This window comes from Amblyomma mixtum, chromosome 8 (assembly GCF_055824585.1).
Source record: "Amblyomma mixtum isolate Tamu chromosome 8, ASM5582458v1, whole genome shotgun sequence".
NCBI lineage: Eukaryota > Metazoa > Arthropoda > Arachnida > Ixodida > Ixodidae > Amblyomma > Amblyomma mixtum.
The window spans coordinates 33,667,400-33,679,590 of NC_143019.1; the positions used below are offsets into that span (position 1 = coordinate 33,667,400).

A 12,191-nucleotide genomic window follows, 5' to 3' on the forward strand; every position below is an offset into this window, starting at 1 on the left:
CACAGGGTTGGCTTTTCAGCTGCATATCCTGTCAATTATGATGGCAGTAAAGCTGCCAACGTTTTCAGAGCTGAAGATGATGCTTCTCCTATCCTCCATAGAGATTTTAGGCTACGTGGGTGTCGTAACTGTTCGACTGTAGTGCTCGAAAGCAGACACTGTGGCCTGGGATCTTTTGACTGACTCTGTACATAACTGTTGTAAAGCATACGGCATATGAGGTTTAATGTTCCAAAGCGATACATAGGCTATGAGGGACGCTGCAGTGGAGGGCTCCGACTTAATTTCGACAACCTGGCGTTCTTTAACGTGCACTGACATCGCAGGCACCTCGCATTTCGCCTCCATTGAAACGCGGCCACTGAGGCCAGGATCGAACCCATGTCCTCAAGCTCAGTATAGATGAGCGCCCTAGCTGCCGAGCCGCCTCTCTATTTGCCGAACTGTTGGTGCTGGATCCAGCGGAGGCCTTTATAAAGAAGCATCCACTTCTGCTTCCGGCAGTTTGATTTTCACCAGCCCCTGGCAACGAAACTACGGCGCTTTATGCTTTGTTTATCTCGAAATTGTCGGAGAACTTGGAGACAGTGAAATATGGCGTGCTACCAAATTCGCTGCTGCTAAAGAATAATTTATATTCAGATATATATAGCTGTACCGGTCTGACCCCTCCGGACTTCCTTCAGCGCAACTGTGCGACCATACAAGGAGCAGAGATTGAATTTTGCAGCGGTCAAGTCTGCCGGAAGATGTTGATTCGATTTAATCTTCGGTGAAGCGGGAAAAAGCAAAAATATTAGAACAAGGGGCAAGTAATGAAATCTTTTCAAAACTTCCGCTTCCGCGTTACATACTGAATTACTGAACCTGTAATTCGCTAAGAAGCATTTCCTTTCGAACACAACCCCCCAAATCAAGAGATTAATATTTATCAAATTGCAAAATATATCGTGCCTTCATTTCCTTTCTTCTTTGTTTTCGCACTGAAGACGCCATTTTTGCACTCTTAGACCGTTAGAGGCGGTCAATGACTTTTTCTTTTTCACACCAGGTGGCGCAAGCTCAACGCGCATGCGCACTCACTCGTGTCTACCGCTTGCCGTACATATTTGCCACCAAAGCAGATTCAATAGTAACACTTTCCTAGGCCGTCTTTCGCGGCCCCAGGCTATGCCGTCATTTATATATAGCAACATTCCTTTTATCCCTATCCCTTTATAAAAAAAACTTATTGCTCTCTTTGCTTTTTTGCCAGGAGGCATTAGTACTTTACTGAGACATGAAGAAAAAATTTGGAGGGGACACTTCAGCTCAACCTTCAGGATATTACGCGATAGCTGTATTGAGTCCATACCCATACATGCGGAATTGGTCATTCTCAACTTTACATTCATAGGTCCCTGGGAGTCCTCATATACCACTCCTGGTGCAGTGGTGCAGCGGTTAAGGGATGCGCCCCTGCCCTGCGATGGCAGGTACTGCCACCGGAGGGTCTTGTGAGACCCAAGCTGCTCCTGCTCGCGAGCAACCTCTCTCGATCAGCAATTAATTTAACTGCCACCTGCCAGGGTTGTTAGTTTGCTCACAATCCCGTTGGTAGGTTGTAATGACCCAACAAGTTCACGTGATCTAGTTTGCCTGCCTAGGTTGCCTCTCCGGAGTTGGCTGCCTGGGCCACCCTACGCCACCCTATTTCTATCGCTAATAACGCCAACACCGGATTTTCTACGTAACGAGCCTTTAACGCTACAGCGTTGATATCTATACCTATGTTTTTTTTAGCAGAACGAGCAAGGTGTCTGGAATACGGTAGTTATCTCAAAGATCAAACACGTGATGATAGATCGCATGTGGCGTCATTACCGTCATTGAAAGAGGCCGCCCACTGGTGATCGCAATGATAAGCCGCGCAAGATCGAAGGGATAAGTGTACCGCTATTACCTATGCACCGCTTGAACGTGAATGGCGGCTTCTCGTACGACGGTACGGTAAACCTATTATATATGAAGCGCGAAAAAAAAGATATCGAGAACGAATGTCACTCACCAGCACAAAGTAGCGGGCTAAAAGCCGCGCAACCAAGTATAGCTAGCAGATACCGCATCCTCTTCGTCTCTGCGAAGCCGCGAAGAAAATCCTTTCTTGGCTTCTACCCGTACCGCCGCGTACGTAACAGTGGCGCAGCAACTTCCCTGGAGAAACAGGCCTCGCAATACCCAAAGCCAAAAACCAGCAGCAGCAGCTAGCCGCCACAACCACACACCAGCAAGCAACACGTCGTCGTCACCCCCCCAGCGTCGTCCTTCGTCCGACGTGGTTCGCCGCTTTTTCAACGGCGCGCCGTGCCAGCGATAGTTTCCTTGATTGGAGGGAGCGTTACCTTGACTCCGTTACGGCGTCGTCGTCGGGAGGGTAGCGAGCGGAACAGTCCTGAGACGAAAGAGGGACGCACCTCGAGCGAGGGGGTCTTGTCTCGCGATCTCTGCTTACGGCGGCCGACGAACGACTCGGCAAGGACAGGACCTAGATGCACCTCTCCACCCCACCCGTCGCTTTAGCCTCCCTCCTCTTCTGCCGCGTTGTCAACGATCAGCCACAAAGAGTTCCAATGTTTAAAACAGGATTCTCTGCATCCTGTGTAGTTACCATCATCTTTCTATCATCGTGTACATTGTGTATTTGCGTTCGTATCGTTGGCACTATGTGGCCATTCTGAAGAAGAGTTGGCAAAGTTGTGTGACGGCTCGTAGCCGTGTGTTTTAATGGGGACGCCTTTACAAAACCCCGCCCAGAAGTACATTAGAGGAAGAGGTAGCCGAGGAGAATTTACTGAGAGGAGTCACGTCGACTAACCTAACGCAAAGCGGTTAACGGTCAAGGCGATGCGAATGTCTCTTTTCCGTGGCTCCCTGGCGTTCGTACAAGGAAATGCTACGCAGTTGCGCGTAGTTAAGCGCAAAGCAGCACAGATGACGCGCTTCTCATACGACGCAGACAAGACGTTGAATGTGCGCAGTTGGAAGCTTGTAGGCGCGTGTCTTAAGCCGGGACCGAGATGGCGTTGCGTAATCGATGAAATGCGAGAAAACAGTTCAAGGTAGTTGCGGCGATAAGTGAAGGCCTCTAGGGCGTCATTACAGCAGCGATTCTCAAGGAGGCGAATGATAGCAACGTTGCTGAGAGTTCGTAGGCTCCTTAGTTGACTCTGTTTGCGCATTTGTGGCGAAAATAAAAAAGCAAGCTAATTTGTCCCCAGTGGGAACGCTGGAAGTTCATGAAGTCTGTATGCTTTGTTGCAGAAGCGTGCTCGTTTCACAGTTATACATGCGTATAAATGCAAGCATCTCCATGCAGCTCCCTTATAAAAATGGTCTATAGACAGTCTATAGACTTCTTATTGACTCTATCGACTTCCTGTAGATACTGTTTTTTGTCTATTCATAGTCTATAGACTGTATATAAACAAAAGTCTCCTAAAAGTGTATGGCCATAAACCTATAGATTGTCTATAGACTGTCTATCGCATTTGTATAGCCTATAGACTTTTGTCTATAGACAGTCTATAGACTTTATAGATAGAAGTCTATAGACACTCTATAGACTGTCTAAAACTTTTCTGTAAGGGCTGGACAACTCGATTCGTTAAAACGCGCTTTTACTCAATGTATTCCCTCCTCTCTTGTTCCGTGACGTTCCTTGACCAGGAAGGGCAAGGCCGGGTATGACAATGGAATGAGACATGACGCTTTCTCTCTCTGTGGGTATTGGTCGAGGGTCCTCAGAGGGTGGCGAACGTCTTGAGGATGACCAGGATGCTCTTGGGCACTTTAGTGCCAGAGGGAAGCTTGGGCAGCCTGGGCAGCGCCTTGCAGAACTTGGACTCGGTCGTGTATCCACCGCAGAAGACCTTGAGCGCGTTGCCCAGGATGTGCTCTCCGGCGTTGCGGGCAAACACGATGGCCGCCGGGTCACCACACTTGTCCCGAAGGTTTTTCTCACGACACTGGAACATCTTGGTGTAGTCGCTGCGCGTAAGAAGGGGGATAGATGGAAAGTTAAGAGCCACGGATCAGTAGTCAGTTAATCACTAAAGCGCTGAGATTGCGTACAGAATCATACATATGCATGTGTGACCCCACCTTTGCGTTGGGGTAGACGAAGACACTGCTGACATGTCTTAGCCATTCGAAAAAATGACAGAACCTCGTCAGAAGTATGACGAAATCATTTGCCGTTTTGTCGTAACGAGAGATTTTTCTGATGTTGTGTGGTATCTTGTTGTGGTGCTGTAGTGTTTTCTGTAGCACTTTTCTGTTGTCTGTAGTCCTATAGTACTTTTCTGAAGTTAATATACCAAACTGTTATACTGCAAAAATTCCCGCTGTAATTACAAGCTTATAAGCAAAAATATTGCAGAAAATTTGTTGTGACGACAGAAATTTTTTGTTGTGTTTTTCTATTGAACATGGTCACAGGAGTAATTTTACACCCTCTTTGCCCTCTTGAGTGTGTCAGGAGTCTATTCAAGGGTCACCGACACCTTTAAAGACTCCTGCGTTCTATCAGAGAGACGAGCAGTCATTCAATCATACGACCATTAAATTAGTTGCACAACCAAAATAGCTTTTTTCTCGTCATTTTTCGTGTCCAGTGTGGCGTTCATGCAGGCTTAGCACGAGAACATAGCTCAAGTAGCGTACAGTTGTGATCTAATTGCACAAAAACTGGACTATACAGGACAGATGGACGGGGCTACCAAAAGGTATGCGAAACATAATTCTGTTTTAGCAGGCCAGGGTGGCTTTTATACTTCATTTATGCAACTTCATCCGGTTTGCTGAGTACCGTATACCCTTGGCCGGTATCACAGGTCTCGTAGACGACGATGACTAAGCATATGCTGCGATCGTTGTTTCCAACATAAAATCTTGTACGCTCTCCTAGAATCACCTGTTTCTTACGTTGTTAAACTTTTCGATTCCGGAGGCCGACAAGACTCTGCCATGAATGCTCCGCACAAGTGTTACACTGCACCCATGACAACCATCCTGGCTTGTTGCAGTTTTAGTTACACTACCGCTGGTCGCGACCATCTTCTGCTTTTCCTTGAATGAATCCCAAATCAGTGTAGAATGCTTTCAGTTCACCGCGACCTATGTGGAAACGAACTCGTCCTGTTCACTTTCCTTTGCTTTTGTTTACTTTTCTCCTGTCCTCGGCATTTTCTTGATTAGTTTATTCGTAGAGTGCTGTCAGTTCTAACAGTCATCATACCCAGAAATTCTGGAAAAGCGCGTTCTTCAACGAGTTTTTTTTTTCTGTGAACGCAGTTTTTTCGTATGTCGTAAGACTCAACTAGAACAGTCAATATATCCGTAAAGCCCTCATCAGCAGGCTTGCATTGTTTTGCTATAAACGTTTTTGCTATCGTCAAAAACGTTCTCCATTGGTATTCCATGGCAGTCATAACTGCTCAATGCGAGCTATGAAAAAAAAAAGAAATATTTTGTTGCGCATCACAAGAACAGACCATTACCTTCAATATTTCCATAATCTTTCAATATTTAAAAGTTATGGTCCAAGAATGCTCTATTTCCAAGGCGTTTCCTGCCTGCTGCGTATCTTGCAAAGGGCCACAACTTCGCCCCTTCGAACCCCGTCCTTTCCCCAAAGCTTGCTTCGCACTTTCAACCAAGCAGGTCAGCCCGTTCTCACCAGCATCCGTAACGAATCCTGTGCTTCGTCTCAGCCTTGGTGGCTGTCGTGAAGAGCTCCTTCCTGAAGTTCACGATGCATTTGTGGATGGCATCCCCAGCCTTGTTCAGGCACTTAGCATGTTGCAGGAACGCTGAAAAAGCGATTTTGGGGCACTGCAAAATCATGCGCAGCAATTCTGAAAAATTCATCGTAACTAAATCCACCCACGCACTGCATGACTTTGAGAACTCAAGTTCCTTGCAGTTGCAAAGAAAAAAACATTTCGTTTTTTAAAGTGAAGCTAAGCATATCCTCACGCGGTGGGCACAATATGTAAATGGAAAACTAAAGCGTTGTTCTTCAGCCCACTGCGGTTCTATCAAAAAACTCCTGGAACCAAATGCGAAACAAACTAACTCCTTCCATAGGTTGAATTTGTAAACTGGGAACACCATGATAATGCACGAACTTAGTTGCTAGTCGTCCGAAATCAAATTGCTGAAGTACTGAAAGCGGAGCAGTACGTTTTGTAAACACTGCAATCAGACAAACAGCCATTGTCATAACCATCATCATCATCAGCTTCACTAAGCCCACTGCAGGACAAAGGTCTCTGCCATCTCTCTCCAATTAAACCTGCCCTAAATAAAGTGTGAATTGCGTTTAATTATTTGTTCAGGTTCTGATGTAAACCCATTTCCACCGTTCATTCATCAATTATCGCGTAATTGTTGCCTCCTAGAAGTTATATTCTTCATGATGTTACGCTGGGTTTCAAAGATCGCATTTTTTTTATATTCGCTTCTTTCCTGTTAACCCTGCCCCAACCAAAAATTGTAAACAGCCTTTAATTATGCGCTCAGGCTGTGCTGCAAAGCCATTTTCAACGTTCATTTGTCAATTTATCGCGTAAATGTTGCCTCTTAGATGTAATATTCTTCATGACGTTATGATGGGTTTCATAGATGGCATTTTTTTTTAATATTCGCTTCTTTCCTGTTAACCCTGTCCCAAATAAGAAGTGTAAACAGCCTTTAATTATGTGTTCAGGCTGGGCTGCGAACCCATTTTCACCGTTCAATTGTCAACTTATTGCGTAAATGTTGCCTCCCAGAAGTAGTACTTAATATTATTCATGATGTTACGACAGGTTTCAAGGATGGCAATTTTTTTTCATATTCGCTTCTTTCATGTTAACCCTTTTAACAGCCTTTAATTATGTGTTCAGGTTGTGCTGTAAAGCCATTTTCACCGTTCATTTGTGAATTTATCGCATAAATCTTGCCTCCTGGAAGTAATATTCTTCATGATGTAATGACGGGTTTCAAGGACGGCATTTTTTTTTTTTACTATTCGCTTCTTTCTCCTTCTTCTTTTGTTCATCTGCATCCCCCCTTTCCCTTTTTTTCCCAACTGCTTTTCTGTTGGCATACGTACCGGTGTGGTCCTCGTGCGTGGTGTTGCACCTGCGTTCGTTCTCCTCACGCATAGTGTTGATAGCGGTGAAGGCGGTTCCTCGGTAGAAGCCGATCAGGCATCGGTCTGTGTAGTTGAGAGCACACTGCAGCGCCTTCGTACGTTTCCTGCCGAGCAAGAAATTAGTCGCCGCATTACGGGGGCAATGCGAAAGATTACAACTTTGCTGGCGCCTAAATTACTATCATTGGAGAGCTTTTAGCCCTTATACACTTCGCGCAGCGAGAACACATACTACAATCATTTTTGCAGAGAGATCTGGAAAAGCTATAGTATTCTGTTCACAAACCACGAAGAGCCAATAGAGGTCTCTATGTTTTAAACACTCCAAATATATGCGGTTTGTCGCTAATTCCAAGGAGTTCCATGGGAGTTTCAATGTCTAGAGATAACGGCTTGAGTATAGAGAACCCCGGCTCTAATTTGGAACGGCTTCATGTAGATGGTAACGTAGTATTAGGCAGACTTCATCTATCATACTAGTTGCGAGATTCCGCAAAGGACCCACTTATCAAAATCCGGCACTCTAATTAGCGCAAAGTTAGGTTACCAGACTATCGCGCCACCTGCAGCGTTCAAACAAAACGCTCAGGGTGGCTCAAAGCACGATAATTGTGGGGAAAGTTAAGTCGCAGGGCGCCACCAATAGTTCTTTGCACAGCTCATACGTGGCGCTTCCGTCTGTTAAACCTCAGGAAAGTTTTCACGGGGCAAGCTCCCATTTTTATTCGGAGTTTCGCATTTAGTATAGGAACGAAAACTCTATAATGGTGGACCGCATGCGTATAGTGACGGCGACGCCAACAGGAATAACTGAGGACAGACCACCACTCACTTGCAGAGGTCAGCCAGCTTGGAGGCCGTCTCCGGCAGCTTGGAGCTGAAGCCGAATGTGAGGAACTCCAGGTCGCATTTCTCCGCCTCTGAATCTCGGCATCCTTTGCCCTTACTCACGACCTGAGCGACGGCTGGCGTGTGGGGAGAGCGGCAGATTAGCCCGTCGCGTCGTTTACGGAGACCTCCGCAACACTTCGACTTCCTTCTTTTCAAATAAAAGGGTAACAGTGCGCACAAAACGCTACAAAACGGTGACTGGCACAAATTTCTTCGCCTTCTGTCCCTCTCACTTTCTTTTAATCTTAGCTTTCTTGCCGTACGATGGCTTAAAACTTGCGTGAGTTCCATCGTCAGCATTAATCAGAAGATTTCTTCTAATTAACCGCAACTTCTTCGGTCTCACTCCCAACCCGACGTACTTCTTGACGTCCACATAATCTCCATGTCTCCTTCTTGCCGAAAGTTTTCTAATGTGCCTCGTCACTCTGCACAATTATTCGACTTCTCCGTCCGTCAACACTTGTGGTTCACTTTATGCCTCTTCTGAGCCTTAAACTACCTTCACACCGCCTCCCATATTTATCGTTGACGCATTCGTCGCCTTTGGGCTTCTGTGTCACTTGTGGCGAAGGCAGAGGAGCGTCAAAGGGAAAGCGACTGCAGCAATTAGCATGCACTTTACAGCATGCAAGGTCATCGTACCCAATGAACAGCCATTTAGGTAGCAAAGGGCTTTATGAACAGACGTTTGGAGCCCACAGCAGTGAAATGTCTCACTTTTCAGTGCAACACATCGCATGCGAGACGAGTTGCGATGCGTTGCGATGTTGCTATGTCTTGAGATGCGAGATGTGCTCATCACAGATTTGTAATAACAGCTTACGCCTCATATAGTTTTAGCCACATCTAAGGATACGTGTAAAAAGTAATGCACATGATCGAATTATTGTCCTCTTTTTGCGGCGCAGGTATAGCGGCCATCTTTGCTGAACTGGCCGGCAGTACAAGTTCTGGTTCATTAACGAACTACTCATGCTAAAGTAGGAAGTGCTTGAGGATATTCTTGGAAAAGAAATAATCTGCGGACGCACGCTGGCGTCATTCATGGGTCTAAAACTACAATAGCTTTCTACAGATTCGATTTAGCGAGCGGTCGAGAAAAGCCTTCCTAGACTTTCTGCCGATCTCCTAACTGGAGAGCACGGAAATTCAGCTATAACTGTCTAACTGCTTAGTTAGATGGAAACTATTTCGTTTCTATACTATTTCAATTTGTGTACAGGATTTTCCTCTCACCAACAGCAACAGATACCAAAAAGGCTCCTGCGAGCCTAAAGTGTCTTCTGACGCCTGCCCCGACTTGACTACAAGGAACAGAACCAAACAGCTGTTGACTCTTTAAGCTGCGCTTGGCGTATCCTAGCCAAATCGAGAATACGCGTTTGCAATGCGTGCTGTAGCTGGCTTCCACTTACCTACGCCCACAAGCCCAATCCCGAGTAAGCAGAAGAGTATGTTCTTCATGTCTGCAAGTCTTCTGACGCCCGTCTGCCCCACAGGTCCGCAGGCGTTTGAGTCACTCCAAGAAATGCGGTTCCTGGCAGGTCACCCCAAGAACCAGGCCGATATTTTCAAGGATAGCAGTGGTAGGAAAAGCTGGCTCAGGATTGGATAATAACCACCTTGGATGAAGTAACAGGGCCGGGCGGGCTGCCCTCGAAGCGGCCGCTTTGTCGCTGCCGCAGATCTCATCTCGCTGGGCAAGGACAGTATCTTCGAAGATAGTGCCCGCTGTCCAAGGAGAGCGACTGCTGCCGGAAATAGTCGCTTCGTGACCTATATCTGCTTTTAATGCCTGCCACACGATGCAAGGATCTTCGCATATGCGTGTTAATGACATATTCTTACGCTCGCTACTGGGCCTAACCTTCCCCCGTTCCTGTTCGATTTTCGCCGCATATTAATCTGCCTTGGCAGACAGAAAAAGTCAATGAAATGTCTCCCACGTGCACAACAAGGACAAGGCTGTGAGAAGGTGATCAGTCTTGTTTCAAGGTAATGGGCAATAGCAGCTTCGTCACACAACTGTGCTTGAACACAACGAACTGGTGCTCACTATTTTGATTTCACTAAATTAAAAGCACAGAGTTTGTTCAGTCGCTTGAAGAGTATTTTTTTTCTTTATTGCCATACTTCGACCAAACACTACAAAAACTACTGGGGCATTCACCAAATCTTGACACCAGCAACCTGCCAGACCTTCCTGGCAGGCCTTGTCAGGTTTGAAATTCTCTCAACAGATATAGAGATGATTAAGCTGTAGCAAAACATCCCATTAGTGATAGGTTTAACAGTATGTCCTGTTTGTAAGCCCCTTACAGCTTGTTATCAGTAATCACGCTCCGATAAGGTGTGGCAGCTAAAATTAACGACACCTGGACGGTGGTCAATGATCAGCTGAAGGACCTTGAATCAGTCACGTTTTAAGGTGCGTGGCTAATGGGCAGGCACGAAGCAGAACTCTTAGTTGTTGCTGGCGCCTTAGGTCGGTGGGTGTGTGAAATGTTGATAGGCCGCGCTGCTGTTTGCCAATGTGGAACTCTGTGCCAAGTGAGAGAATTTCGCGGCCGTTTGGAGGAATGCAGAAAATGTGGGCCTTTGTCAGCGTGATGTATACGATGCCGAGCCGTCCAATACGAGTAGGTATTTGCGTTCTTATTTGAAGCGACAATCGACGCTCGAAAATTTGTGCATGACAGTGAAAATCAAAATCAGTCAGAATCAGAAATATTTTGTTGTTTATCCGGGGCTTTACATGACATCTTTAAAGAGGAGAGACTCCAGAACTAAGCACAAATATTTGGAGGCGGGGGGGGGGGTGTAAAATAAACAAAGCGAATACACCTGAAGGGATCCTTAAAAATACAAACGGAATGCAGAAAAGAATACACAAGAGCTAAGGCAAATAAAAAGACGACACAACAACGCGTGCAAGTTCGGGAAGTTTTTGTTATTCTACTTCAGGTTCAAGTGTTCGAAGTGCTTGTTTGTATATGACGAACGATGCATCTCAATCACTTTCAATCAGTAAATTATAAAAGAATATTAGGTACTATTAGGTAGTCTTTTTCTGTCACCAGACTCACGCCGAACAGGCGTGCTTTTCGTTCAAAATTGCATGTAGTGTGCATTTCGATGGACGAATCGCTCGCATACTTGGTTAAAAAACAAACGCCATTCCGCAGGTCCTCGTTAGCCAATGCTGACAACCGTTGACTTTCCTTTCCTTGATGTGCCTAGAGAAAGTTGAATAGCATTACTGACTAATTTATTAAGTTTTTTTGTAATCATGTATTTTTCATAGCAACAGATTTTGTCATTCTGGTTTAATGTCTCTTTTTGCTTTTGGATGCAGATGTTTACTATACTGCGCATATGATTTTGTTATGATTTGATTAGTTTCTAATTATTGTTGTTTCTTGATGTTGAAAACTGCCGTGAACGCTGCCTTTTACAATGTCCCCTGGACCTCAGACAAGTGGCGAATCGTAACTTTTAGTCCAGGGGGCCGTTCGAGATTCGTCTTGTACTTACTGAAAAAGGAATACTCTGACTGGCTTTCTGGATCCTGGCTGGCTTCCGATCTGGCTGCTTGCCTGGCTTCCGGTCTGGCTGGTTGCCTGGCTGCCTGCCTAGCCGGCCGGCAAAAGCCGGGAGTGCATAAGACGTGAGTGATGCAAAGAAGACCCAGCACTGCTCCGTGTTTTCGTGTTCCGTTTAGAAATGACTCCATTTTGTGGTAAATCGCTCAGAAGTGTTCCACTCAAATTTTCCTTCTGTTTCTGCTCAGGAGATCGTACATACAAAGCCACAGACTCACGGACTAAGTCCTGGGTCAGAAACCGTGTACGGCCTTTGTCAAAAATATGCGGACCACCTGATTTTCAACTGGGCCTCGTTGGAGAGTTATTTTAATACCCATGGAACTCCCAATTAAGCTCTGGAGAATTGGGATGGTTCTTCTCACCCTTGAGAGGTATCGAGCCCTTTCGATTCAGAAACCACTCTGTCAGACCGAAAAGCAAATTTGGCGGGCTGTACATATTTCACTAAGGCTGTACTTACCCAAGCAGCACAAAAAAATTGGGCCGACAGTGGCAAAATAGTGGCGAAAATTGGC

At 45.8% G+C, this 12,191-nt stretch overlaps 2 protein-coding genes across 2 annotated transcripts in view; both read right to left on the bottom strand.

The window, feature by feature from the left end:
• Positions 1-2,437, bottom strand: part of LOC149331968 (uncharacterized) — a 28,699-nt gene extending 26,262 nt beyond the window's left edge. The window contains exon 1 of the mRNA XM_089556958.1: positions 2,048-2,437. Within this exon, the coding sequence (XP_089413084.1) occupies positions 2,048-2,105 (58 nt within the window). The 5' untranslated portion in view covers positions 2,106-2,437. The remainder of the gene's footprint in view (positions 1-2,047) is intronic.
• Positions 2,438-3,729: 1,292 nt separating this feature from the next.
• On the bottom strand, positions 3,730-9,535 carry LOC149331969 (uncharacterized). Its single transcript, XM_089555624.1, has 5 exons — positions 9,487-9,535; positions 8,010-8,142; positions 7,136-7,281; positions 5,717-5,849; positions 3,730-4,026 (listed from the first exon to the last, which is right to left on the bottom strand). The coding sequence occupies exons 1-5, from the start codon at positions 9,533-9,535 to the stop codon at positions 3,780-3,782; spliced, it is 708 nt and encodes a 235-aa protein (XP_089411750.1). The 3' UTR covers positions 3,730-3,779.
• Positions 9,536-12,191: the final 2,656 nt, after the last annotated feature.

What these genes read in the sequence shown, in the direction of transcription:
- LOC149331969 (XM_089555624.1), bottom strand. Translation starts at nt 9,535, where the DNA reads ATGAAGAACATACTCTTCTGCTTACTCGGGATTGGGCTTGTGGGCGTA. An exon ending in GATTGGGCTTGTGGGCGTAG is followed by an intron (nt 8,143 to 9,486) that starts GTAAGTGGAAGC and finishes CCCACACGCCAG; the next exon opens with CCGTCGCTCAGGTCGTGAGT. An exon ending in CACGCACGAGGACCACACCG is followed by an intron (nt 5,850 to 7,135) that starts GTACGTATGCCA and finishes TCGCTTTTTCAG; the next exon opens with CGTTCCTGCAACATGCTAAG.